This window comes from Heterodontus francisci, chromosome 36 (assembly GCF_036365525.1).
Source record: "Heterodontus francisci isolate sHetFra1 chromosome 36, sHetFra1.hap1, whole genome shotgun sequence".
Lineage (NCBI taxonomy): Eukaryota > Metazoa > Chordata > Chondrichthyes > Heterodontiformes > Heterodontidae > Heterodontus > Heterodontus francisci.
Window position 1 is genome coordinate 29,660,330 of NC_090406.1, and position 27,783 is coordinate 29,688,112.

General features: G+C 43.4%; 2 protein-coding genes across 2 annotated transcripts; one reads left to right on the plus strand and one right to left on the minus strand.

Annotated features, from left to right (window-relative positions):
* Positions 1-2,699: 2,699 nt before the first annotated feature.
* On the plus strand, positions 2,700-11,944 carry pole4 (polymerase (DNA-directed), epsilon 4, accessory subunit). The gene is made up of 4 exons (XM_068015835.1): positions 2,700-2,961; positions 9,572-9,656; positions 9,919-9,960; positions 11,432-11,944. The coding sequence occupies exons 1-4, from the start codon at positions 2,743-2,745 to the stop codon at positions 11,443-11,445; spliced, it is 360 nt and encodes a 119-aa protein (XP_067871936.1). The 5' UTR covers positions 2,700-2,742; the 3' UTR covers positions 11,446-11,944.
* Positions 11,945-14,331: 2,387 nt separating this feature from the next.
* Positions 14,332-20,137, minus strand: admp (anti-dorsalizing morphogenic protein). Its single transcript, XM_068015836.1, has 5 exons — positions 19,858-20,137; positions 19,609-19,751; positions 17,983-18,105; positions 15,898-16,093; positions 14,332-15,046 (listed from the first exon to the last, which is right to left on the minus strand). The coding sequence occupies exons 1-5, from the start codon at positions 20,135-20,137 to the stop codon at positions 14,643-14,645; spliced, it is 1,146 nt and encodes a 381-aa protein (XP_067871937.1). The 3' UTR covers positions 14,332-14,642.
* Positions 20,138-27,783: the final 7,646 nt, after the last annotated feature.

Sequence of the window (27,783 nt, forward strand, 5' to 3'; positions counted from 1 at the left end):
GGAGTGTGGGTAGCTGTTTTAAGACACAACGGGCTGAATGACCACCTTTAGCGCTGCAAGATTCTATAATCAAGGAATCATTTTCCTCCTTGCAGACATCAATGGAGCATGCAGCAGCGTCATTGCAGACCAGAATTATTCTCCATCCTAATAGTATAGCCCAGAAGGTCAGTGTATTCTCCATATTGGAAGCATAGTGTGCAGCCCTGGGGGATAGACTTGAAAGAGCCCTGCATTCCAACCTTCAAAGACTTAGAATCATAGAAACATAGAAGTTACAGCACAGAAGGAAGCCATTCTGCCCATTGTGTCCATGCCAGCTCTCTGCAACAGCAGCTCACCTAGTCCTACTCCCCTGCCTTTTCCCCATAGCCCTGCAAATTTTCTCTCTTCAGATAATTATTCAATTCCCTTTTGAAAGCCAGAATTGAATCTGCCTTCATCACACTCTCAGATAGTGCATTTGGATCCTAGCCACTCACTACATAAAGTGTTTCCTTATGTCACCACTGTTTCTTTTGCTAATCACCTTAAGTCAGTGACCTCTGGTTCTCGATCCTTCCACGAATGGGAACAGTTTCTCCCTATCTACTCTTCATCATTTTTGAACACCTCTATCAAATCTTCTCTTTTCCAAGAACAGCCCCAACTTCTCCAATCTATCCACAGAACTGAAGTTCTTCATCCCTGGAACCATTCTCATGAAACTTTTCGGCCACCTTAATGCTTACAAGTGTGGTGCCCAGAACTGGACACAATTGAGGCTGAACCAGTGTTTTATACAGGTTTATCATAACTTCCTTGTTTTTGTATTCTATGCCCCTATTTATAAAGCCCAGGATCCTACATGCTTTACTAACCGCTTTCTCAATCTGCCCTACCACCTTCAATGATTTGTGCACAAAAACCCCCAAATCCCTCCACTCCTGCAGCCTCTTTATAGAATTGTACCTTTTTATTTTATATTACCTCTCCTCATTCTTCTGAACAAAATGAATCACTGCACACTTCTCTGCATTAAACTTCATCTGCCACTTGTCCACCCGTTCCACCAGCCTGTCTAAGTCCTCTTGAGGTCTATCACTATCCTCCTCACAATACTTCCAAGTTTTGTGTCATCTGCAAATTTTGAAATTGTGTCTTGTACACCCACGTCTATGTCATTAATGTAGATCAAGAAAAGTAGGGGTCCTAACATCAACCTCTGGGGAACCCCACTGTACACCTTCCTCCGGTCTGAAAAACAACCGTTCACCATTACTCTGTTTCCTGTCACTCAGCTAATTTTATATCCATGCATCCATCCACACACCTTCCCCTTTATTCTCTTCCCCACCAACCGCCCCCCCCCCACTTTCACTTGCTTAAAGCCTAATTCTTTTCTAACCTTTGCAGTTCTGATGAAAGGTCACAGACCTGAAACATTAATTCTGCTTCTCTCTCCACAGATGCTGCCAGACCTGCTGAGTATTTCTAGCACTTTCTGTTTTTATTTCATATCTATGCTGTTACTGTCTCCACATTTAAGAAAGGACGTACTTGCACTTGAGCAGTGCAGCGAAGATTTACGAGATTGGTCCCTGGGATGAGGGGGTTGTCCTATGATGAGACGCTGAGTAAATTGGGTCTATATTCTCTGGAGTTTAGAAGAATGAGAAGCGATCTAATTGAGACATACAAGATTCTGAAAGGGCTTGATAGGGTAGAAACTGAGATTGTTCCCACTGGTCAGGGAATCTAGAACACGATAACACAGTCTCAGGATAAGGAGTCAATCATTCAGGACTGAAATGAGGAGAAATTACTTCACTCAGAGGGTTGTGGATCTTTGGAATTCTCTACCTCAGAGTGTTGTGGATGCTTCATCATTGAATACATTTAAGGCTGGGATAGATAGATTTTTGGTCTCGCAGGGAATGAAGGGATATGGGGAACGGGCAAGAAAGTGGAATTGAAGCACAAGATCAGCCATGATCATGTTGAATGGCGGAGCAGACTCGATGGGCCACATGGTCTACTTCTGCTTCTATTTCTTGTGTTCTTTTATTCCACAGGTTCTAACTTTGGTGACAAGCCTGGTATGTGGCCTTTTATCAAATGCTGTTTTGGAAGTCCATGTACACCACATCAACAGCATTACCTTCATTAACCCTCTCTGTTACCTCATGAGGCCAAGCTACTGGAAGCAACCTCAGCACTTTCAGCACTTCCAAGATCATGTCTATTTCAAACCGTATTGCATCTGCCTAGTTAAAGCCAAAACTCGAAGCAAACTTGAAGGTGAAACTCATCCAAATCTCCCCTTTACCAACCCCACTCCACATCCAAATCCAAACTAGAGTAACCAACCCTCCAGGAATTGAAGATTTATCTCCAGGACACTCCTAGGATGCATTCATTGGCAATTTTAACCCAGTCCCAGCCCACCCTCCTTTCCCAATGCTTAACCCACATCTTCCCCATGCCAAGCTGAAGGTTGAAACGCCAACTACACTCACCGCCTAACCTGATTGGTGCAAAGTCTGTGTCAAGAATCATGCTGCGCGATCTGATTGGACCAATGGCCAATCTGTTCTATTATTGGTCAATTTACTTGACCAGTGCTTTCGCAACCCCTGTTGTGATTGGGGAAGGTCGTTCTCCAATTCTGTGCTATGATTGGCGGAGGGAGTGATTGACGGGAGACAGTGCGTTATGATTGGCTGTTCTGGACTTGCGCCCTGGAAGGCGGGAAGGCTGGTGATGGAGGAGCAGCAGAACCCAACGGCGGCAGTGGAGCCGGGCCAAAGCCCACAGTTGGAGGCCGAGGCTGAAGTGGAGAGGCCCGGCTCTGCCCCGCTCCCTGGGCTGCAGCAGAAACTGCTCCGGTTGCCACTGAGCCGAATCAAGGGGCTGATGAAGGCCGATCCCGAAGTATCACTGGCGAGTCAGGAGGCCGTGTTCGCCATCGGCAAAGCCACGGTGAGTGTGTGCCGAGCGACCCCGGGGATCCCGACCCAGCCCAGAGCAGCAACAGCCCGTCTGAGGTTCTGACTGGCAGCGTTGGAGGCCGCCGGTCCTTCCTGCGTTTCAGTCACCGTCTCCAGGGGGTAAAACTCCAGTATTGACGGATCTTTGCCTGCGTTTGTAGTTTTGGTCCTGAATCCCCCCACGATAGAATGGCTTTGGAGGGAGTGTATTATTATTACCAGAATAACACCTGGACTCCAAATGTTAAATTGTGAGGAGAGATTACACAAATTAGCCTTGTATTCCTTGGAATTCAGAAAATTAAGGGGTAGAGGGACAGAAACTTTTGGCTAGTTGAGGAGTCTAGGATTGGGGCATAGTCAAAGAAAATTAGAGCCAGAGCTTTTAGGAGTGAAGTTAGGAAACATTTCACACAAAGGATGGTAGAAGTTTTTGGACTCTCTCAAATTGCAATTGATGCTAATTGCATCAATTTTAAAACTGAGTTTTTTTTCCTTAACCAAAGGTATTAAGGGATATGAGGCAAAGACACGGTGATGGAGTTAGTTGACTGTGATCAGCTGTGATCTCATTGAATGGTGGAATAGGCTTTGAGCGGCTAAATGTTCTTCTACTGTTCCTTTGTACTCTTGCACTCAAATAGTCACCCTGTGCATGTTGGCATGGGGCAGCCCAGTGGCACCTCTAGAAAGGGGCTCCCTCTACTCGCTGAAGTCAATCATAACTCATTCCCCTGGTGCTGTGGATTTGCTGCCTCCTTTTCACCTTTACCAAGGCTTGGATATTTTCCTAAAATAAAAGCAAAATACTGCGGATGCTGGAAATCTGAAATAAAAACAAGAAATGCTGGAACCACTCAGCAGGTCTGGCAGCATCTGTGGAATGAGAAGCAGAGTTCATGTTTCGGCTCAGTGACCCTTCTTCGGAACTGACAAATATTAGAAAAGTCACAGGTTATAAGCAAGTGAGGTGGGGGTGGGGCAAGAGATAACAAAGGAGGTCTAGATTGGACCAGGCCACATAGCTGACCAAAAGGTCATGGAGCAAAGGCAAACAATATGTTAATGGTGTGTTGGAAGACAAAGCATTAGTACAGATTAGGTGTAAATACACTGAATATTGAACAGCAGCAAGTGCAAACCTGAAAAAAAACAGTGGGTAAGCAAACTGAACAAACTAAGATGAAATGAAATAAATGCAAAAACAAGATTGTACAAAAGAATGTAAAAAAAAAAGAAAAAATAACTAAAAATGAAAATAAAATGGGGGGCTGTCATGCTCTGAAATTATTGAACTCAATGTTCAGTCCGGCAGGCTGTAGTGTGCCTAATCGGTAGATGAGATGCTGTTCCTCGAGCTTGCGTTGATGTTCACTGGAACACTGCAGCAATCCCAGGACAGAGATGTGAGCATGAGAGCAAGGGGGGAGTGTTGATGAATGTATCGGTGCCGTTTCCTGCTCCCGCCCCGAACTAGAAAACTTTATCAACTTTGCTTCCAATTTTCACCCTTCTCCCACCTTTACATGGTCCATCTCTGACACTTCCCTTCCCTTCCTCGACTTCTCTGTCTCCATCTCTGGGGATAGGTTGTCTACCAATATCCATTATAAGCCCACCGACTCCCACAGCTACCTCGACTACACTTCTTCACACCCTACCTCCTGTAAGGACTCCATTCCATTCTCCCAGTTTCTCCGTCTCCGACGCATCTGCTCTGATGATGCTCCCTTCCATGACGGTGCTTCTGATATGACCTCCTTTTTCCTCAACCGAGGATTTCCCCCCACTGTGGTTGACAGGGCCCTCAACCGTGTCCGACCCATTTCCCGCACCTCTACCCTCACCCCTTCCCCTCCCTCCCAGAACCGTGACAGGGTTCCCCTTGTCCTCACTTTTCATCCCACCAGCCTCCATATCCAAAGGATCATCCTCTGCCATTTTCGCCACCTCCAGCGTGATGCCACTACCAGTCGCATCTTCCCCTCCCTTCCCCTGTCAGCATTCCGAAGGGATCGTTCCCTCCGCGACACCCTGGTCCACTCCTCCATTACCCCCACCACCTCGTCCCCGTCCCAGGGCACCTTCCCCTGCAATCGCAGGAGGTGTAATACCTGCCCATTTACCTCCTCTCTCCTCACTATCCCAGGCCCCAAACACTCCTTTCAGGTGAAGCAGCGATTTACTTGTACTTCTTTCAATGTAGTATACTGTATTCGCTGCTCACAATGTGGTCTCCTCTACATTGGGGAGACCAAGCGCAGACTGGGTGACCGCTTTACGGAACACCTCCGCTCAGTCTGCAAGCAGGACCCTGAGCTTCCGGTTGCTTGCCATTTCAACACTCCCCCCCTGCTCTCATGCTCACATCTCTGTCCTGGGATTGCTGCAGTGTTCCAGTGAACATCAACGCAAGCTCGAGGAACAGCATCTCATCTACCGATTAGGCACACTACAGCCTGCCGGACTGAACATTGAGTTCAATAATTTCAGAGCATGACAGCCCCCCATTTTATTTTCATTTTTAGTTATTTTTTCTTCCTTTTTATTTTACATTCTTTTTTACATTTTTTACAATCTTTTTTTTGCATTTATTTCATTTCATCTTAGTTTGTTCAGTTTGCTTACCCACTGTTTTTTTTCAGGTTTGCACTTGTATTTACACCTAATCTGTACTAATGCTTTGTCTTTCAAAACACCATTAACATATTGTTTGCCTTTGCTCCATGACCTTTTGGTCAGCTATGTGCCCTGGTCCAATCTAGACCTCCTTTGTTATCTCTTGCCCCACCCCCACCTCACTTGCTTATAACCTGTGACTTTTCTAATATTTGTCAGTTCCGAAGAAGGGTCTCTGATCCGAAACGTTAACTCTGCTTCTCATTCCACAGATGCTGCCAGACCTGCTGAGTGGTTCCAGCATTTCTTGTTGGATATTTTCCTTATGTCCCAGTTACCAGACTGTTGTATTTTAGTTTTTTTTTTAAGAGATACAGCACTGAAACAGGCCCTTCGGCCCACCGATTCTGTGCCAACCATCAACCACCCATTTATACTAATCCTACACTAATCCCATATTCCTATCACATCCCCACCTGTCCCTATATATTTCCCTACCACCTACCTATACGAGGGGCAATTTATAATGGCCAATTAACCTATCAACCTGCAAGTCTTTGGCATGTGGGAGGAAACCGGAGCACCCGGAGGAAACCCACGCAGACACAGGGAGAACTTGCAAACTCCGCACAGGCAGTACCCAGAATCGAACCCGGGTCCCTGGAGCTGTGAGACTGCGGTGCTGACCACTGCGCCACTGTGCCGCCCCTGTTTATAGATAACAGTAAAATGTCCCAACAACAGACAAAAAAATTGACATTGAACTGAAGATTTTAAGACAAGTGACTAAAAGCTTGGTCAAAAAGTAGGTTTTAAGGAAGGTAGAGAGAAGTTTGGGGAGGAAATTTGAATTTAGATCCTTGACAGCTGAAGTTGTGCCTCCCCCCCCCCCCCCCCCCCCCCGCCCCCAACCAGCTGCTTGTTTTGGGGGAGGGGGGCAGTGTGTAAAATTCCAGCCATGGTGTCTTGGCATGTTCCTAATGTCAGGAGGGCAGAGATGCTGTGAAGGTAATCCATCCTGTTGGCAGCTGTATAGAGGCAGACACAACTTGGATGCTGCCAGCAGCTGCTGCTACTAGTGCCAATATATTTCTCCTATCAGGTTACCTTCCTGGTTAATTAACTGTTGTGAACTGTTGCAATGTACCAACTCTACCACTCTTTCCAAGCATCGTTTCTGTGGAATCTGCATGCATGCAGTTGGTTCACATAGAACACAGTCACCATGATGGCTGGTAACCAATAGAATTACTGACTAATGGGCACAGTATAAGTGAACAACGATAACTTTTATTTTTATATGGCTTATTTAACATAAAGCGTCTGAAGGCGCTTCATAGGAGCGTTATAAAGCAAAATTTGTCACCGAGCCACACATGGTAATATTAGGGCAGATAAACAAAGTACTGGGTTTTAAGGAGTGTCTTTAAAGGAAGGTGGAGAAGTCGACAGGCAAAGAGGTTTATGGAGGGAATTCCAGAGCTTGGGGCCTAGGCAGCTGAAGGCATAGCCATCAATAGTGGAGTAATTAAAATTAGGGATACTCGAGACCAGAAATAGATGAGTTGTGGGGCTGGAGAAGATGGGAGGGGCGAGGCCATGGAGGGATTTGAAAATAAATGTCACACTTGTGGGAAGTGCAGTGATGGAAATACAAAAATAAACTGGAGTGTTATTTTAAAAAGACAACTTAAAAGACTGGTACACTTGCCTTCAGCAAGATGGAGGATAAAGTCACATGACATACACCTTCCCCTGCACTGAAATGCACATTCATGTCTACCAGAACTAAAATTCATGAACCCTGACTGCAATAAAAGTATAGACACCTCAGTTTACATGGATGTGTGCTATTTACAAAAATGAGCTAAAATAAAGGCACACTCAGATGCCCCATATCCAACTACAATAAAGTGTGAAAATACCTCATCTTATCAAAGTAGATTGGCATCAGAAGCTATTGTGTAGCCCTTCAGGAACTGAAACCTAAAGTTCCATGGACAAGACTAACACTTAGTGAGTTTACCTTTTAAAGGTAACCTTTTTTGGAGAACGTCAAGACATCAGCCAGAGATCTCTAGCAAGGGAGAACATCGAAAGCCATCTACAATTCCAGCACAAGGCTGAGAGAGAGATCAATTCCAGTGAAGACAGTTGAACCCTGCTGAGACGAGTTTGCAACCAACTGCAGCAGAAAAATGAGAGTGACTTTTAAACAACTCCACCTGTGAAAATTGAACCACAAAATGTCAGCACTGTCTTCAAACTGAAGCGTTGACAGCTAGAAGATTTCAACATCCTAGCAAATGCAAGACAACCAGCAAACAGGCCTGCAACTTTAAAAACTTATCTTTCAAAAGGATCCCACAAACTTTTACACCTTGAACTCTTAACACCTCCTACCCTATACTTTCTCCCTATCTTTAATGTGCATGTGATAGTGTATGATGTTGCAATCATTTCAGGTGATATTCAATAAATATTTAATCTTCTGTTTCAAGTCAGTGGGAAAACCTATCACGACCTGTTAATTTGGCAAACAAAGCACAAGGGCTGAAACGCTAGTTTGAGAAAAATGCTGTCTGCGGTGTTCTGCAGGCCCCACCTGCCAAGAATAAGGCACAGTAATTTCACCACATGGACATTAAATTTCAAATTGTTGCTGGGAAGAAAAGGCCTGTAACAAGAAGTTGCCAGGCCCCTGGCTGGAAAGACATTTTTGCATATTAACAGTGCGTGGAACAAAGGAGCTATCCCCTGCTCCAATACAATCCACAAACCGATGTGGTCAAACCAGTTAGTCACATGACTGACCTGATTTAGCAGTCTGGGTTTTTTTCTGAATTGTATAGTTTTGAACAGAGTCTGCAGAACGCAGAATGCTCCTGGACTGAAGAAGATTACCTCTCCTGCCTGTCTGTTCCCATCTCTTCCTCACGGAACTCCAAAACCCACTGAAGACACATGCACCCCAAGAGAAAAGTCTCCTACAGCGAACAAGGTTTAAGAAGAATACTGGGCCCCAACAAAAAGCAAGATTTAAGTACAATCAAGGACTCTACGGTGAGCTCGAAGACCCGTAACAAAAACTCTTCAGATATTGGCTCAGACTTTTTCACTTTTTTTCTTTTTCTCTATCTGCACGTGTATCGCCTATGCGTGCTAGCATGGGCGTTAACCGAATTAGAGTTGAAGTTTAATAAATTTCAGTTTTCTTTAAACCTACGACCACCTGTTTGTACTGGTTTCTTTGATCACCACTTTCCAATTATAAGGCAATGATTCACCAAGGGGGAGCCAAAAACCTGCTTGTGTTTAAAATTTAAACCCTGTTACAGTAAGACCAGGTGAAGGCTGAAAGGGAACCCTAGACCCCCCCTCTCACCTGATCGTAACAGCAGTCAGTTGGGAGGTGACAAGCAAAAACCAACCACCCCATTTCCCAGTTGCCTGTAACACTAGGATGAGAATTTTGAAATTCAGTCATTACTCTGCCTGAGTTTGTATAATCATTTAATCTCTGGTATTAAACAGTGACATTGATCATCTTGCAAAAGAGTGGATTAATGAAGCTTTAGACTTAAGAAAAGCTTTCATCTTGGCTCCTGTATTATTTATTACTGAGGCAAAGGTAACTTTCCTCCTTGAGGCAGGGTATAGTGGGCTGCCTGAAGTGCTGGGCCTGATTAGGAAAGAGACTAGAGATGTGTGGGGCCTATTGGAAGTATGTATTGGGCCACATGGAGAGGGAGGATAAACTAGGCAATCTGGGTATCCCAATGACTGGACAATGAATGCAATCTGGGTATCCCAAAGACTGGACAATGAATGCAATCTGGGTATCCCAAAGACTGGACAATGAATGCAATCTGGGTATCCCAAAGACTGAACCATGAATGCAATCTGGGTATCCCAAAGACTGAACCATGAATGCAATCTGGGTATCGCAATGACTGAACAATGAATGTGGTTTCTCCTGACAGGAGCTGTTTGTTGAAGTAATCGCAAAGGATGCGTACACGTACGCTCTACAAGGAAAGCGGAAAACTATCCAACGGAAGGACGTGGGTGAGTCTGCCAGCAGCTTCTGTTATGCCAGACTTGTACTGAGTTGTCAGAGCATACATCAGGGCCTTTGTGGGATTATAATGTGTGTGTGAGGGGCTAGGTTTTGAAGTGTTGAGCTAAGCTGGAGTTCAGGGGCGGTTGCTTCAGTGAGATAGTTGTGGTTTTGATAGCTGGAGTTCAGGGGCGGTTGCTTCAGTGAGATAGTTGTGGTTTTGATTTGATTTCCATGTTGCTGAATGATGCCTTTTTATTTCTCTTTCAGATACTGCAGTTGATGCCACGGATGAATTTGCATTTTTGGAAGGTAAATGCTTCCTCCCTCTGCTTAGCAACAAGTAATCTTTATGGTAGCTGTTTTCTCTTGATCCTACTACCATTACTTCCTACTTAGTTTCCTCATAATTCATGGACATTGTCATCAGGACAGGAGTGTAGGAAACTGATCATGTAACTTTTATTGCTTTGTGCTCACCCAGTAGAGGAGGTATTGCTGCTGCAAGGTGCAGCAGACAGTTAGTTACCTTGAATTGAGGTACTAATGTGAAGGCTCAAACTTGTTGAATTACACAAACTATCTGTGCTGTTGTTAATCTTCCATATGATCAATGGTATCATCATGTGCCCACCCTGTTTCCTCAACCACCTATCTAATCTGTTCTTGAATGTTGGCATGATCCCATTGCCAATCAGATTCTGGGAGTACATTCCACAGCTTCACAGTTTTTTTTTAAAGTCCTAAATCTCTTGCATTTTAATCTTTTTTTATGTCCACTTGATCAGGACACGCCACACACACACACACACACACACACACATCACTGGAAATAGTTTCTTTCAACTGTCTCATCCCTTCACAATTTTAAACACCTATTACCTTAATGACCTTTATCAAATCACTCAATCTCATTTGTCATGAAAAATGCCCCATTAAGTTTTTCTTATTTATATTTCCTTTATATTAGGCAGCATCCTAGTGAATCTGCACTATACCCTCTCAGTCTACTCAAGATACTTCTATAGTTTGGGGCCCAAAACTGCACTGTGCCCAACTGTGATCATGCTATGATCTTATTCACCTTTACAATTTGACTTGTATTCTATATCTTAATATTCCATTAGCTTTTCTTTTATGCTTTTATCCTGCTTTTGATGAACTGCATATCGCTGTGCTTTTCCACATTGTCTAGTCTCCGCTTCTAGTTACAGGTTATTTTTTATTATACATCTCCCTCACTCCGCACAAACCGCTCAAAAGTAACTTATTGGCTGTGAACTACTTTAAGATGTCCTGAAATTATCGACCTGAAACGCTAACTCTGTTTCTTTCTCCATAAATACTGCCAGATCTGCTTGACTATTTCCAGCATTGTTTTTCAGATTTCCAGCATCTGCAGTATTTTGCTTTTGCTTTATCTCTCTGTCTCTCTCTCTCTCTCTCTCTGTGCAAGTCTCTTTCCTTCTGTATATGATGTGTGTGCATGTATCTCACACTTTCTCATGGTTATCTTCCTTGGGGACAAGATTTTTTGGTATCGAATGTGTGAAGCAGTAGTGAGAGAATAACATTGGTTTACACATTCTTCAAATGATTCTAGATAACTTGACTTTTCAAACTCCGCAATCCAAATTTGTAAGGAAGTTTTTTAATGTTCCCAGGTTCCGATGGTGATGCTGCATCACCATAAAGGTGGGGACAGCAATGGTCTTGGGCTGCTTATTGTGATCATATTTGTTTTTATGACCCAGAGAGTTTCAATACTCTTTCTTTCTTCCAGGAACTCTGGAGTGAAATGGAGCCAAGCTTCACTTGAGGCCAAATTGACTATAGATGGAGAGCTGTGTTCAGAGATACTCACTGTATGCTTGTATGTACATTTTGTATAATTTGTAAAAAGGGAGTTGTACCTGTTGAGTAATTGTGATTCCAGGTGTGAATGTTGCTGATTAAATGACTACATTAGCTTTTAATTTTTATCTTGAATATTATCTTTTAGCCATAGGATCTTTCAGTCGTGCTGCTGGTGAGGTTAGCATGTATGCATGCCAAAAAGAAAATCCCACCACTATTGGGCCCAGTCAGTAGTTTACACAAAATAGATGATCTTTTACAATATAATTCTAATATATAGCTAGAATCACCACCCAATGGTGTGTATCATCTTGGGTATGACATTATGAAAGCTTTCAGAGCACTGTAATCTAAAATCATTGGCTTTTGCACTGTTAATAACACAGCTGGAGCTGTTCTGAAACCTGTACTGCTAATAAACAGAAGACTGGAAATGTAACTGCCTGAGCACTCAGTTAATTCCAACTTGAAACTTACTCCTTGTGACCTACTGTTCTACCCTCGTCTTATTAGATGATCTGGCAGTGAGTTAGAAACTTTCTGTGCAACGTAGGAGGATGGTATTTATTGAATTATGTTTGTGTGTAATTTTGTTAATCATTTCAATCTACCATGCTTATTTATGCTACCTGAAGTCATCTTTGTGCCACACAGCTACCAGACATCAGATAATACAACAGCCATACTGTTCCCTTTTCTCTTGAGCCAAAATCACTCCATACCATTTCTCCCCCCCCCCCCCCAATTTTCTTTCCTGATAATCAACTCGTTCATTAGCAAGGGGCATTACTGTCAGATATGCATGGCAAATAATGCACGAGGCATTCAGTTTAGTGTCTGCTTTGGGCAGTAATAATGCATCTAATACTAGGTGCGCAAGGATTTTGTGCTGTGCCATCAGGTGCTGCAGTATGGGGTTTGTGGGGAAGGGGGAGATTTATAAATTTTGTGTAACATGATGACCTACATTCAAGTGATCCTCTTTGTATAATCCCACATAACCCAATTCTTCTAATTTAATGTGACCTGTGCTATATCATGTTTTGTCTGCCTCTTTCTTCAACTGCGCCTCCCTTTCCCCGTCCCCCCAGAAGCCCGCCTCAAATTAGAGAGACAAAAAAGTCTCCAATAAATGGAACTAAATTGACATTGACCAGAAATTGTTAAACTGGACTTTAAGCTGGTCACAATGCCTGTTAATGCTAATAGTCTGAGGGTCCAGTTTGAGAGAGTCTCTAGTTTTAAAGGGTAGTTATTGATTACGATTGTCCTTTTACCTTTTTGAGGAAGCTCAGTTTTTATTGACATTTGTGATTGGTTCATTATGGCTCTTTTCCCACTCTTCCAATTGTTTTAGGAACTGATTTGATTGTCGCTATATCTTTGAGTACTCATGACTCATTTGAGGCTGGGTATCTGATCTCAAAATGGAAACTTTTTTTTAAAATTTTTCTTTGCCCCTTGACTCCCAAAGACTGTGGGTCCAAGCCTCACTGACTTGAGCGCTTAATCTAGCTTGGCGTTTCAGATTAATGTAGCAACAAAAAATATTAGGTTGAGAGGTAAAGAAAGACGTTGGGAAGAAAAACATGGGTACAGGTACAAACCATAACAGTAAAATGTTCCTTCAGTGCTTTAGCGGGGAGGAGCTGAGAACTTTAGAAATGCAAATAGGCTAAAAACATGACATGCTCAAGATAATAAACCTTCTGAATGATTAAAGATATCAATCCTAGACTTGAAAACCTTTTAAATAAAAGATGCCAGGAATAAACGGTACTTAACCAGCATACGAAAGGGAGCACATTTATGCAGCATTGACCATCAATGAGGGTGTTGTTGACAATAGGGTGGGTCCAACAGATTTAACATGGTCTCCCATTTTTAAAAGTACTGACTTTCTATTTAAGGCAGCCAGGCAGAGTTTGTGAATAGCAGCCAGAAGGCCCTGAAGCCAAAAGCTATTGCCCCTGCTGCAGACCTTTCTTTCCTTCCAAGCACAAGGCCTTGGCAAGAACGGGTCCTGTGCTGGAGGAAGGTCAGGTCCTGGTTAACAACCTGAATGCAGAAATATGGGTAGGTTCCAGGAAAATAAGGTGGGACACACTGCTTTATATGTGCCTAGGTTGTGGGGGCTGGGTGGTGGAAAATCAGCCCTTTAACTTGTATGTGAAAGCTGAGATCAAGAATACTGAATTGAAGGGGAGAATGAGAGATTAATAATAATAGGAATGGGCAGCACAATTACAAGTATGAGAAAATGACAGGAGGTTTGAGATTGTGAAAATAATGGAGAGGTAACCGTGAAGGAAAGTAAAAATTGCTCTCGGGAGCTTAGTGTAAGAAAATAATTGGGTTTGGAGTGAGTGATTAGGAAAGCAGCAGTTTAAAAGTGAGGAGAAAATTGAATTACAGTTAGTGGTAGAGAGAATGAGAATTACCGAGGAGACAAAGTATAATAGAGGAAAGTGAGAATAACATATCAAGAGTCTAAGCAGGGAGAGAATAGGATTGAGGAGTGGAAAGAATGACAGACGATAACCAATGAAGGAGAGTGAGGTCATAGAATGAGATTGAAAATGACTGAAGCAAGACTGGGAACAACAGTGAGGGAGAGTGACAGCACAATGGAAAGTGGTACAGGGAGGAACAACAAGAGAGGAGAGGAGAATGTAAGGAGGAGAATGCCTGAGAGATCATTCTTGTTTTTGTATGCTTCATTGTTTGGAAGTTTACAAAGGTTTTAATCACCCAGGCTTACAATGGTGTATGCATTTATTCTGTATAATATTTCAATTTACATTTGATTTTTACACAATTCGATAGTATGAGCTCTGGCAATAGGTTTCATAATCCTGCATATATTAATACATCAATATAGAATTATATACACATGCATATTTTACAACTGACTGTGCTGTGCAGTCACCACATCTTGCTTTGTGGGGGTCTTTTTTTAAAGTCAGTTTCTCAGACAGGCCTCTTTCATGAGTGATCCCATTGCTTCCCGATCTCTTGAAGATGCCTGTTTCTCACTAAGAGCCAATCACCGTGTATAACTGGCATGTTTTGGTTCTCTGGCAGTTATAGTTTCTTGGCTGATACGATTGGGTGGTGATTGAAGTGTCAGTAATGGATTAATGGCACCCACAGCTGCCAGCAACCATGTCGTCATACTGTTTCAGGACCACATTCTCATCGTCATCAAAATAGAGAAGATTGATGGAGAAGAGTTTGTCTGGTACGCAGCATGGAGATGCCACGCCATTGGCTAGCTTAAGAGCATTGATAATGGATTGAACAGTGGCATGGTTGGTGGGTCTCATATTTTGGCCCAGTGGGAAGACACATGCTCCTTTACAGTGGTAGGCATTGTAACCCCGAGGGGAGATAATCCAACCAGACCAGCCAATCTCTTCAAAGTCTACATACAGAGGATACCTCTGACACGCTTGGAAATCCAAGGACCTTGTGTTTCGGTTCTGGCTTGCTTTGTTCTGAAGTGTCACTCGAGGGAGAAATGGAGGCTCTGTGGCAAGATCTGAAAGTGGAATATATTAAGTTAAATCATCTCATATTGCAGGTTTCTTTTAAAAACAAATCTCTTGTCCTTTTTTGCAGACGCTAATGTTTGCTGGTGTTTCACAGTCACCAGCACCTTCTGCTACCAAAGCAAAATACTACACCATTTAAAACCGCATAAGCTTCCCTCTCCCCTCTTTGTGTACAGTTCCACAGATTGGACTTAAGTGTGAGCCTAAACAATAAGCATTTGTTACTATTCACAGCCATATCCTCTCATTAACCAACACCCTCCTCACAAGCACTTCAGTCAGTGGTTAGACTCAAATAATTTAAATGTTTGAAAATACAATGAATACTTGTGTGGGAAGTAAGAATGTTAAGTGATTTGTAAGAGAAAAAGAGAGGAATCGGGATTAAAATAAATAGCTACCCCCATTAGGTGAGGGAGACTGAACAAGCCATCTTGTCGTTATAGTAGTTAGGAGTGGTTGCACTGGCTGGTATTTTCTCTCCCTGTCTCCCCGCTGGCAGCACTGAGGCTAAGTGTAATTCTACCCAAGCTAATGAAACAGATTAGGAATTGAACCTACAACCTTAGATCCTGTATGCCTGAGCAGCACATAGGACAGTGCATGAACCCTTTGAGCCATCAGGAATTAAACGTTAATTGTAATTTATGTACCTGAAAGGAACTTACAGCTCTGACTCTCATTTAAATGGATCTAGCGGGAGACCCTCTATAGGGTACCTAACAGATTAAACCAACTTGTTCAGGCACATGGCCAATGACAGCTTTTTGTAAGTGTGTTTAAACACAATGCAGCAGTGAGGCAGACCCTCCTCTTGTATTAATCATGAGCATTTTACCTTTTAAGGAAGTGGAGGTGACAATCCCTCTCCTCTCGTCATCGGTGAAAAGGACCAGCATTGGTTGCTTGCTGCTGTGATGGTCTCTTTCTGTGGCGAAGCAGCCAATGTGATTGTTGAGCTGCTGTCTAGCCAGAGTTTGCGCAATGACCAGCAAGCCCTTGTTACTCTTTCTATCCTGTGTCCACGCGTACACCTGTATAAATAAACAAATATTTCATTAGTCAAATGCAGCAAGTGTTTTATGTAGTGTAAGACTCCCTCTGTTGTGTCTCATGAAACACTTCTAGATCAGGTATAGTAGGTGTCAGATGCAGAGCAGAAATCTCCCTTTACTCTGCCCAAATAATATGCGTTAACCCCCCAACCTCAGAACACCATCTCCTATTGCACCAATGTGACAGTTCCATTTTCCACATGCAAGATGGACACATTGAGGGGCCATTGGGCCCAGCTTCGCTCATCCATACATAATAAGGAAAAGCCCCATCAAATTATGTCTTTTGAAAAACTTTCACTTCATTCCCTAGAAGCTCATTCACTTGTTGTGTGAAGTTCTTCTCAATATCTGTCCTAAATTTTCCTTGCATCATTTTTGACCTATGTCCTACTTGTTCTAATATCCTAGCATATATTGAAGCAGTGCGTTGGATTAATCTTATCTATGCCACTTAATTTATACTAGGTCCCTCTCAGTCACCTGTGTTGTTAAAAAGCCTGTTTTTCTGGTTGTTCCTGAGAAACTCAATCATTTGACGATAGCTGTGACTTCTTTGTACGCTCTTGTGCGTCCCTGATTTTAACCGCTCCACCATTGATTGCTGCACCTTCAGTTGCCTTGGCCCCAAGCTCTGAAATATCCTCTCGACCTTGCTTTTCTCCTTTAAGACACTCCTTAAAACCTACCTCATTGACCAAGCTTTTGGTCATCTGACCTAATATATCCTTTTGTGTCTCAGTGCTGTATTTTTTATAATGCTCCTGTAAAGCGCCTTGGGATGTTTTATGTTAAAGGCACTATATAAATATAAGTTGTTGTACAATGGATTGAATTGGATTTATGCCTTGGTAACCAAAACTGAACACACTGCTTAAAATGTATCCTGATCAGTTTTAGCATGATACCTTTGATATACTCAGCTGGTTTTGGAATATAATTTAGCATTCTGTTCTCTTGTTTACTAGACTTTGATTTAACACGCTATTAACAGAATTTACTATTGCTCCAAGATCTCTTTCCATCCACCCTTGTAGCCTCCAAGTGAGACTGCCAACTTGGTGCTAAATCTTGAACAGATTTCTGCTGTAGAACCATGCTAATCACATGTACTAATCCGGTGTAGCTTTCAGTCTATTTAGCCTGGTTATTTTCATACAGCATTCAGTAGCACAAGGCCTACATCCTCAGATAGGTCTATATCCTCACAAGGACCTAGAAATTTGTTGACACTGTGCCCGTTAGAAAGGAGTACAATTGGAGCTCAAGTGCCCAATATGCTGGTTGGTGTGCAAGTGCACATTCTGCCCCAGCATATTGGTAAAGGCTGAAGTATTGGTGCAGTTCTGCCTGCAGTTACAAAAATATAAGAGATAGGAGTTCTGAGACTGACTTCTAGTTCTAACCTCCCCAGTCAGGAGAATTGTCTTCCCAACATCTATCCTGTCACGATATAACAAGGGTCTGTGCAGTTACTCCTGGAGATATAACAAGGGTCTGTATCGTTACTCCCGCAGGTGTAACAAGCATCATTTCAGTTACTGCTGCATTAGCAGCAATGGTTTGTGTGGTTACTGCCACAGCTATAACAGTCAATACGAGTACTCCTGTAGGTTTAACAAGGGTTTTTAAAAGAGCTGACACAGGCACTTCAGGCTGGATGGTCCTGTTTCAGTAATGTTTTATTCTGTGACTGTGATTACGCCTAGTGATGTTTGTGTGGATGCCGCCAAAGATAATGATATGACAGAGGCCAGCTTATTAGCTTTTGCAACTTACTAGAGGGGATAGTGATTACTCATGCAGGTAAGACCAGTATCAGAAAAATTATTCTCGTAGGTATTATTGAATAAGGCAATATAACTTACAGCCTGAGTGATTGTGAAGATTTCCCATCTGCTATCATGGACTGCCAGTACTCTGGATGACAGCAACCTTTGCCCGTCTGCTGTAGATGTGTTATTACTGTCCAATATCTGGTAGACATTGACCTAAAACAGAGTATACAGCTCAGACAAGTTGTAATAGCCAATTATGTTGTAAACAAAGCCAGAAAGCAATCAAAGTGGAATGAGTTCACTGCCTCCTGGCTCTTCCTTTAGTGATTTCCACAGACCTGAATGCAAAAACTGTTCTTTGGCTTGCTTCCAACTGCAGCTCGGCAGTGCATGCTACTGAGGTGGCAGGAGATAACTTCCCTCCCACCTATCCCCATTATACCTGCATGAGAAACCATTCTATCATTAAGTACAGCCAATCGATAAAAACTGCAGTCACCAGGACTCACACTTATTGAGATTGAACTAAGAGAGATTCTTCAAAACTTAGTTCTTATTTCCAGCCTCTTGCATAGACGCCGTGAGGAATTTCCTGTGGGGGCGTAATCAGGAAGTTACAGCCAGTATTAAGCCCATTCATGCACTCATTTTTCTAATGTCTATCAGCACCCAAATTTCTTGCCAATCTCATTCGTATATATTGGAATGTAAAAATGGCAGGAATCAGTGTAATCAGTCAGGGCCCAATGATTGTGCCAAATTCACATCATACGTTCCTTCCTTAAGTATGACAATTAAAATTTTAAGCCATCATTCATGCATATTAAGTTTAAGAACATGCACGTGATACTTTGGGGCCGCTTTGACTTGGTGTGATAGTGTAAAGCAGGTAAAAATTAATTGGCAGGCCGTTTTACATCTTACATTACTATTTCCAATAGAAATAAGGAGGTGTAAAACAGGCTGCTCATTCACGATCATTCATTTTACACTATCACACCAAGTCAAAATTACCCCATTCTGATACCATAAAAATGCATTAAAAGCAGAAAATACAGTGCAGGTCTCAGCAAAAACAATGCAGGTCTCATTGTGGATAAATAAAAAAGTCAGAAAACTTTACCCCCGCTGCACCTAAAAGTCTGGACTTAATTTTACACCCGTTTTGAATCAGTGTAATTGCAGGAAATCTGTTGCCTACAGCTCTTTAATCTACAGGTGGTGCCATCGCAATGAGCCTTGATGTGTTTGAGCACTAGGATCGTTAGACGGGCGTAAAAGACGGAGGAAATTCAGCCGTAGCGTAATTATGTGGGTAACACTATCACTTGGGTTTCCTCGATCTTTCACGGCAGAGTTTTGTTTTAGGCCCCGATTATACATATTTCTGGACATAAATATGCAGGAAATTCCACCCATGTTGGGAGGACATGCATAAAACTACATAAAGGAACGTTCCTTATCTCTTGATCTCAGTTTTCTGAGTTTTCTTTCTGAATTTCGTTCTCACTTTCTGTTTTCTCTGAATTTCCTTGTCTTGCTGCATCTTTCACTTTCTGAGTTTCTTTCTGTTTCTCTCTGAATGTCTACAAGTCTCTGTTTCTGTCTTGAAACTCTCCCCAGGAGTTTCTCTCTCTCACTCTGTCAGTGCGGATTTGAAGTGGGTGGGTGGATGCACTGAGCGGTCAGATTTAGCCGAGCCCCTGGCCCTCTTACCTGGCAGAAGTGGTGCCTGTGGTACAGGGTGTCCTGTGAGAGTCGGGCCCGCAGTTTGAAGAGGTGCAGCTCGGCGGTCAGGATGGTCTCGCTCTTGGCCACACTGGACAGGTTGAAGAAGAACTGGAACTGCTGACTGCGGGCTGCATGAGAAAGATTTAAAAAAACGGGAAGGTAAGTGAGGCTGAGTGAGGGGGGGTTGCCAGGAACAATCTCCAACACTCTTCACTACATGGGACAGGCTCTCACTTCTATCCAGGAAGCTCCGCACTGTGTTTCCCACCAGCAGGTCAGGCTGCTTGGTCACTCCGTCCACATCTGCCACCGTGTTGTAGAGGTCCAGCATGTACTGAGGAGGCTGGCGGACCCTGGGAGGGGACTGCGGGGCGTCTTGCATCCCGAACACCTCCAGCAGCCTCTTCAGTGCCTCGGACCGGACCTGCTGGCTGTGCCCAGACAGACTGGCGGCGCAACTCGGCCCCAGCGACACGAGCAGGAGAAGCAGCGAGGCACCGACCCCAGAGCACATGGCACTTCACTCACTCAATGCCGGGATGGGCAGTGGCATCGCGGCCACAGACGGAGCCGCAATATATCCACATCCCACCCCCCATTAGAGCGGAGTATGCAAGCGGCCAATTAGTGGGTGTGAGGGGCTCGAACCCTCCTGCTAACGAGGTGTGACCCCAAACCCAGGGAAGACCGCGTTCTTCGCTCTCTAATACACAAGTATTGACTGATCCCCGGCCTCACATGGAGACCCCCCACTGCTTCCCTCCCTCCCCATTGTACTCGCACAGTCGGGGCCGCTTACTGAGCCCTTGAATGAATAATTTCCACTAATGGAACCATTAACTGTACAAACGGAGGGAGCTGGTATCGCCGAGGGGGGTTTGGGTCAGCGAAATAGAAAGCTTGGGCCAGAGAAAGAGATCCTGGATCAGTGAGAGAGAATGTGGGTCAAAGATTGATACTGGGTGGGAGGGAGGGAGAGATTGGATAAGAGACAGATGGCTAAAGAGAGAGAGGGAAAATAAAATGTCCAGTTGGCAAGAGACTGCATGGGAGAAAGACTGGGTCAGAGATAGATGATTTAAAAAAGAGTTTGGGTCAGGGAGGGAGATATAAAATGCTCAGATAGAGACTGAGTGGGAGATGGGGACAGTCTTCTTCTGTATCAGATATCCCTGGGCTGATGTTTGCTGCAGGTGGATGCTGAGATTTGGAGGGAATAGGCCTTCTACCTCCAGATCTGCAAGCAGTTACTCTTCAGGTGACCCTACAGAAATGCATAGGTAAAGTATGTTGGTATCTGTAGAACACTCCTTATAACATGAATCAATTGCATTTCACATGCAATGACATGATGTAGTGACACTAGGTGCAATGCCTGTAGGAAGAACGTTTGAATGAAGGACCAATTTTTTAAAGGAAGAGAAAGATTGATGTATAGGTGCTAGCGTGCATGCTGCTCTGCAATAGGGAGATGGGAGTGTCAGCCCACAAAGTGCAGGTTAAGCTCTTTCGGGCTTGAAATTTGTAGTGTGCTCCCTTCCATTCCCCCCTCCCCCACTTCTGTTATGGGCTTCCTTTACCTGAAAGCATCAAGTGATTGATGAATTGTTGACTCTTTCTTGAGCCCTGACACAACTATGCAATTGGACACTGAGCAGACTCCAGAAGCTGGCCGAGCGCGTCTACCCTGAGGCGCAGTGTGGCTTTCGTGCAGAGAGATCGACCATTGACATGCTGTTCTCCCTTCGTCAGATACAGGAGAAATGCCGTGAACAACAGATGCCCCTCTACATTGCTTTCATTGATCTCACCAAAGCCTTTGACCTCGTCAGCAGACGTGGTCTCTTCAGACTACTAGAAAAGATTGGATGCCCACCAAAGCTACTAAGTATCATCACCTCATTCCATGACAATATGAAAGGCACAATTCAACATGGTGGCTCCTCCTCAGACCCCTTTCCTATCCTGAGTGGCATGAAACAGAGCTGTGTTCTCGCACCCACACTTTTTGGGATTTTCTTCTCCCTGCGGCTTTCACATGCGTTCAAGTCCTCCTCTGAAGAAGGAATTTTCCTCCACACAAGATCAGGGGGCAGGTTGTTCAACCTTGCCCGTCTAAGAGCGAAGTCCAAAGTACGGAAAGTCCTCATCAGAGAACTCCTCTTTGCTGACGATGCTGCTTTAACATCTCACACTGAAGAGTGCCTGCAGAGTCTCATCGACAGGTTTGCGGCTGCCTGCAATGAATTTGGCCTAACCATCAGCCTCAAGAAAACAAACATCATGGGGCAGGATGTCAGAAATGCTCCATCCATCAATATTGGCGACCACGCTCTGGAAGTGGTTCAAGAGTTCACCTACCTAGGCGCAACTATCACCAGTAACCTGTCTCTAGATGCAGAAATCAACAAGTGCATGGGAAAGGCTTCCACTGCTATGTCCAGACTGGCCAAGAGAGTGTGGGAAAATGGCGCACTGACACGGAACACAAAAGTCCGAGTGTATCAGGCCTGTGTCCTCAGTACCTTGCTCGATGGCAGCGAGGCCTGGACAACGTATGTCAGCCAAGAGCGACGTCTCAATTCATTCCATCTTCGCTGCCTCTGGAGAATACTTGGCATCAGGTGGCAGGACCATATCTCCAACACAGAAGTCCTCGAGGCGGCCAACATCCCCAGCTTGTACACACTACTGAGTCAGCGGCGCTTGAGATGGCGTGGCCATGTGAGCCGCATGGAAGATGGCAGGAGCCCCAAAGACACATTGTACAGCGTGCTCGCCACTGGTATCAGACCCACCGGCCGTCCATGTCTCCGCTATAAAGACGTCTGCAAACGCGACATGAAATCCTGTGACATTGATCACAAGTCGTGGGAGTCAGTTGCCAGCGTTCACCAGAGCTGGCGGGCAGCCATAAAGACGGGGCTAAAATGTGGCGAGTCGAAGAGACTTAGTAGTTGGCAGGAAAAAAGACAGAGGCGCAAGGGGAGAGCCAACTGTGCAACAGCCCCGACAAACAAATTTCTCTGCAGCACCTGTGGAAAAGCCTGTCACTCTAGAATTGGCCTTTATAGCCACTCCAGGCGCTGCTTCACAAACCACTGACCACCTCCAGGCGCGTATCCATTGTCTCTCGAGATAAGGAGGCCCAAAGGAGAAGAAGACTTCACAAATGTGGGGTGAGAATGGTGCATGCATGTGGATATTGAGAGACTGTCTTGGTTCTGCCATAAGTCAGTGAGAGCAGTGAGGTTTGCAGGAAGATGAAATGCATGTCATGCTTTCAAGTGGATTGCCTTATGATAATGATAGACAGAAAGAAGATAAAGACTTGCAGTTCTATAATGTCGTTCACAATCACAGGACGTCCCAAAGTGTTTTACAGCTATGGAAGTACTTTTGCAGTGTATTTGATGTTGTAATGTAGGAAGCAATGTGCATACAGAATAGGAACAGAGGAAATAGGAGCAGGAGTAGGCCATTTGGCCCTTCGAGCCTGCTCCACCATTCAACTAGATCATGTCTGATCTTCTACCTCAATGCCATTTTCCCACACTATTCCCATATCCCTTGATATCTTTAATATCTAGAAATCTATCGATCTCTGTCTTGAATATACACATTGATTGAGCCTCCACAACCCTCTGGGGCAGAAAATTCCAAAGATTCATCACCCTCTGAAGAGATTTTTCCTCATTTCAGTCCTAAATGGCCTACCTCTTATTCTGAGACTGTGTCCCCTGGCTCTAGATCCCCAAGCCAGGGGAAACTTCCTTCCTGCATTCACTGTGTCGAACCCTGTAAGAATTTTGCATGCTTCAATGAGATCACCTCTCATAGAGTCATAGAGTTTTACAGCACAGAAACAGGCCCTTCGGCCCAACGCGCCTGCGCCGACCATCAAGCGCCTATCCAATTTAATCCCATTTTCCCGCACTTGGCCCGTAGTCTTGTATGGTATGGCGTTTCAAGTGCTCATCTAAATACTTCTTAAATGTTGTGAGGGTTCCTGCCTCTACCATCCCTTCAGGCAGTGTGTTCCAGATTCCAAACACCCTCTGAGTGAAAACATTTTTCCTCAAATCCCCTCAAAACCTCCTGCCCCTTACCTTAAATCTATGCCCCTTGGTTATTGACCCCTCCGATAAGGGAAAAAGTTTCTTCCTATCTATCCTATCAATGCCCCTCATAATTTTGTATACTTCAATCAGGTCCCCCCTCAGCCTTCTCCGCTCCAAGGAAAACAACCCCTGCCTATCCAGTCTCTCTTCATAACTGAAATGCTCCAGCTCAGGCAACATCCCAGTGAATCTCCTCTGAACCCTCTCCAGTGCAATCACATCCTTCCTATAGTGTGGTGACCAGAACTGTACACAGTACTCCAGCTGTGGCCTAACTAGCATTTTATACAGCTCCAACATAACCTCCCTGCTCTTAGCCTCGGCTAATACTGGCAAGTGTCCCGTATGCCTTCCTAACCACCTTATCTGCCTGTGCTGCTGCCTTCAGTGATCTATGGACAAGCACCCCAAGGTCCCTCTGGCCCTCTGAACTCCCTAGGGACCTACCACCCATTGTATATTCCCTTGCCTTGTTAGTCCTCCCAAAGTGCATCACTTCACACTTCTCAGGATTAAATTTCATCTGCCGCTGCTCTGCCCATCTTGCCTTCATCATCTCTCATTCTTCTATACTCGAGAGAATATAGGCCCAAAAGCAAGATCCCACAAACAGATCATCCGTTTTAATGGTGCTGGTTGAGGGATAAATATTGGTAGAACACCAGGAGAATTACCCTGCCCTTCTACAAAATAGTGCCGTGGTCTCTTTTATACCCACCTGAGAAGTTAGATGGGGCTCAGGTTTAAAGTCGCTGGGATTCAGATATTCCATCTTGTATATTAGACAAGCTTAAAATTTAGTCTTGGTACAAATGTTGTATTTTTCTCATCTCCCAGTTAGATGTTTCATTCCCATTCCTAGACAAAAAGTACAGCACAAAAGATCAATGCCAAATCTTATTGGCCATACAAATTGAACATTTTAATACATTTCAACAATTTAATCCAAATTCCTTTCACTTTCTCATCACTGCGTTCTGAAATGACAACTGTTTATTACCATATATTAAATATGTAAAGGTTCTAATTAACTTGTTATTTGCAATTCTGACAGCAGCATTCGTTACTGGTGTGGGATTTAGTGTAAGACATTATCCTAAGCTCAGCAATACAAAAGCCAAGAAATGGCAATATGATAATCAAGCAAAATGATCAACACTGCAAATTAATGTAAATTACTTCTGAGTAGCAGACATTTCGGTAGTCTAAGATCGGTATTAAACATTACTGCTTTTCAGTATTTGCTGGTTTCTTTTACTAAGCAGCGCTCAGGTTCCACAGATACAGTTCGAAGTCTTCATCTGCAAGAGTTTGAAGTGCTTCTTCAAATATATCGTGGTGACAGCGAGATGCTGAGGTAACATGGCTGCAGGAGCAGCAAAAGCAAAGTGAAAGGGAGCAGCATTAGGTCAATGAGACAAACGGGAACCTGATAAAAGACTAAAAAGTAAAAACGTACCTGAAGTAGAAAGGAGTTGATCTGGGAGAGTAGGGCTGTAAGTCTGAAAGAACATGAATGAAACAGACTTGAAAAAATGTCTCAGTCTCTCCAGATCTCACACCCGACAGGAACAGTCTCTTTAAAAAAAAGTACCTCGAATGGGACAAGAACAGGGGCATTCTGGGCCATTTCAGCCTCTGAGCCCTGGAAAGCCATTCTTTGAAGATCAGACTCAATCTGATTTGTCTTTGTGTTTCTTAATGCTCTCTATCAATTTTGTGGGCCTGGAAAGGGCTATTTTTGTATTCTGGTATTATTGTTTATAGGATCAGGAGTAGGCTATTCAGCACCTTGAGTCTGTTTGCCATTCAATTCATGGCTGATCTGTACATCAACTCTACTTATCCACCTTTGGTCCATATCCCTTGATACTCTTACCTCATACTAATCTGTCAGTCCCAATCTTGAAAGTTTCAATTGACCCAGCATCCATAACATTTTGGGGGAGAGAATTCCACATTTTCAGCCATCTTTATGTAGAAAATGTACTTCATGATTTCACTCCTGAATGGCCTGGCTCTAATTTTTAAGATTATGCTGAATTTCTGTACCAGAGGAAATAGCTTCTCTGTATCTACCCTATCAAATCCTTTTATCATTTTAAACACTGCAGTTGAATTAACGCTTAACCTTCTAAACTCAAGGGAATGCAAACCAACTTTATGCAACCTGTCCTCATAACATAACTCCTTGAGCTCTGGTATCATTTTGACTAATGTGCCTGTAGCCCCTACAAGGTCAATATATCCTTCTGAGGTGCAGTACCCAAAACTGAAAACAATATTCTAGATGGCATCTGACTGAAACATAACTTCCTCACCTTTGAATTCCAGCCCCTTGAAGATACAGGCCAATATTCCATTAGCCCTTTTGATTACAGTTTGCACTTAGCTTTTAGTGATTTGTAGTTGTTAAATCCTAAATCATAGCTTGGAGATCTGTTTTGTGTCAAGTATCTAAAATATATGAAAATTTAATGGGAATTTAATTGGATTTAAACTTTATATATAAAATGCAGACAGCCCTTGTACACACCTGTGCAACCCACAAAGACCGTGCAGTGCGTCATTGCTCCTTTCTAACTTTGTTGCCATGCAGCTGTGGTCTCATGTACAAAGTATTCTCTTATAACAGTTCAATTCTTTTGAAAGAGATGGCACAATGTTTCTGGAGTTAAAAAGGAATACAGGATCCTTGGCTTTATTAACAGAGGCATAGAGTACAAAAGCAGGGAAGTGGTGTGAAACTTTTATAGACACTGGTTACACCTCAGCTAGAGCATTGTGTTCAATTCTGGGTACCACATTTTAGGAAGGATGCTAAGGCCTAAGAGATGGTGTAGAAGAGATTACAATGGTACCAGAGCAGTTATATGGAGAAATTGGAGAAGCTAGGGTTATTCTCCATAGAGTAGAAAAGGTTAAAAGGATACGTATTAAAGGTGTTCAAAATCATGGTGGGTTTCAGAAAAAGTAAGGAGATAGAGTAAGGAGAAACTGTTTCAAGTGGCAGAAGGGTCGGTAACCAGAGGACAGATTTAAGGTGATAGGCAAAAGAACTAGAGGCAACATGAGAACTTTTTTTGTTTATGCAGCGAGTTGTTTTGAGCTGGAATGCACTGCCTGAAAAGGTGGAGGAAGCAGATTCAATAGTAATTTTCAAAAGGGAATTGAATAAGTGCCATTACAGGATATTGGGGAAAGAGCAGGGGAGTGGAACTAACTGCATAGTTTTTTCAAAGAACCAGCACAGGCACGATGGCCAAAGTATCATTCCATGATTTCATGATAATCATGAGCCACAATATACGGCAAACATTTCTTGCCAATAGAGATCATTTAATGTGCATTTTTCTGGAATAGAACCTTTTAAGCTTTTCTTCTGCCAGCTAACTGTTTTACTTCAGAGACTAGTTAGGACGTTGTCCCTTCCCCACTGATGCCCACATTAAAATCCCGCTGATGAGTTGAAATCGTCTCTTTGTCAGGTGTACAGTTCCTATGGGATATGTGTATGGAGCAGTTGCATCCCAATTCATCCCTAAAATTACCCAGTGCATCCCTACAATTTGGCTAAATGAGTAATCTCATTCAGAGATATCATTAGGGTGTGAGAAATATAGAAGGGAGCACAGTAGAGGGAGCTCTTCTGAGGTTGAGGATAGGCAGTGGTGGAAATAAAGAACTTGCACTTTTATAGCACCTTTCAAGACCTTAGGACATCCCACAGCACTTCATAGCTAATGTGATTTTTAAGTTTATTCACTGTTGTAAAGTAGGAGGATTTCACCTGTGCACTAAGTATAGCTGTATCATAAATACATCCTTTGGAAATGGGTTTACAGTTTTGCTACACCTATTGCTCAAAGAATATCTTCTTGCAAGCGCTTATGAACATGTGTTGTACCTGACCTGGGAATAATTACTGCTGACGACGAGAGATAAAAGTGGAAAATAATCCATTTCTTAACAGCGATGTTCCTCAACTTGGGCACAGAAGTACAAAAAATTACAAAAAGGTATAGAGAATAATCTGCCG

Bases quoted from the DNA above. Each gene is read 5' to 3' on its own strand.
- pole4 (XM_068015835.1), top strand. From the start codon at position 2,743: ATGGAGGAGCAGCAGAACCCAACGGCGGCAGTGGAGCCGGGCCAAAGC. The intron at 2,962-9,571 runs GTGAGTGTGTGC...TTCTCCTGACAG, and splicing joins TCGCCATCGGCAAAGCCACG to GAGCTGTTTGTTGAAGTAAT. The intron at 9,657-9,918 runs GTGAGTCTGCCA...TTTCTCTTTCAG, and splicing joins TATCCAACGGAAGGACGTGG to ATACTGCAGTTGATGCCACG.
- admp (XM_068015836.1), bottom strand. From the start codon at position 20,137: ATGTGCTCTGGGGTCGGTGCCTCGCTGCTTCTCCTGCTCGTGTCGCTG. The intron at 19,752-19,857 runs GTGAGAGCCTGT...TTTCTCATGCAG, and splicing joins GCGGAGCTTCCTGGATAGAA to CCCGCAGTCAGCAGTTCCAG. The intron at 16,094-17,982 runs GTAAGTTATATT...TTATTTATACAG, and splicing joins TCTTCACAATCACTCAGGCT to GTGTACGCGTGGACACAGGA.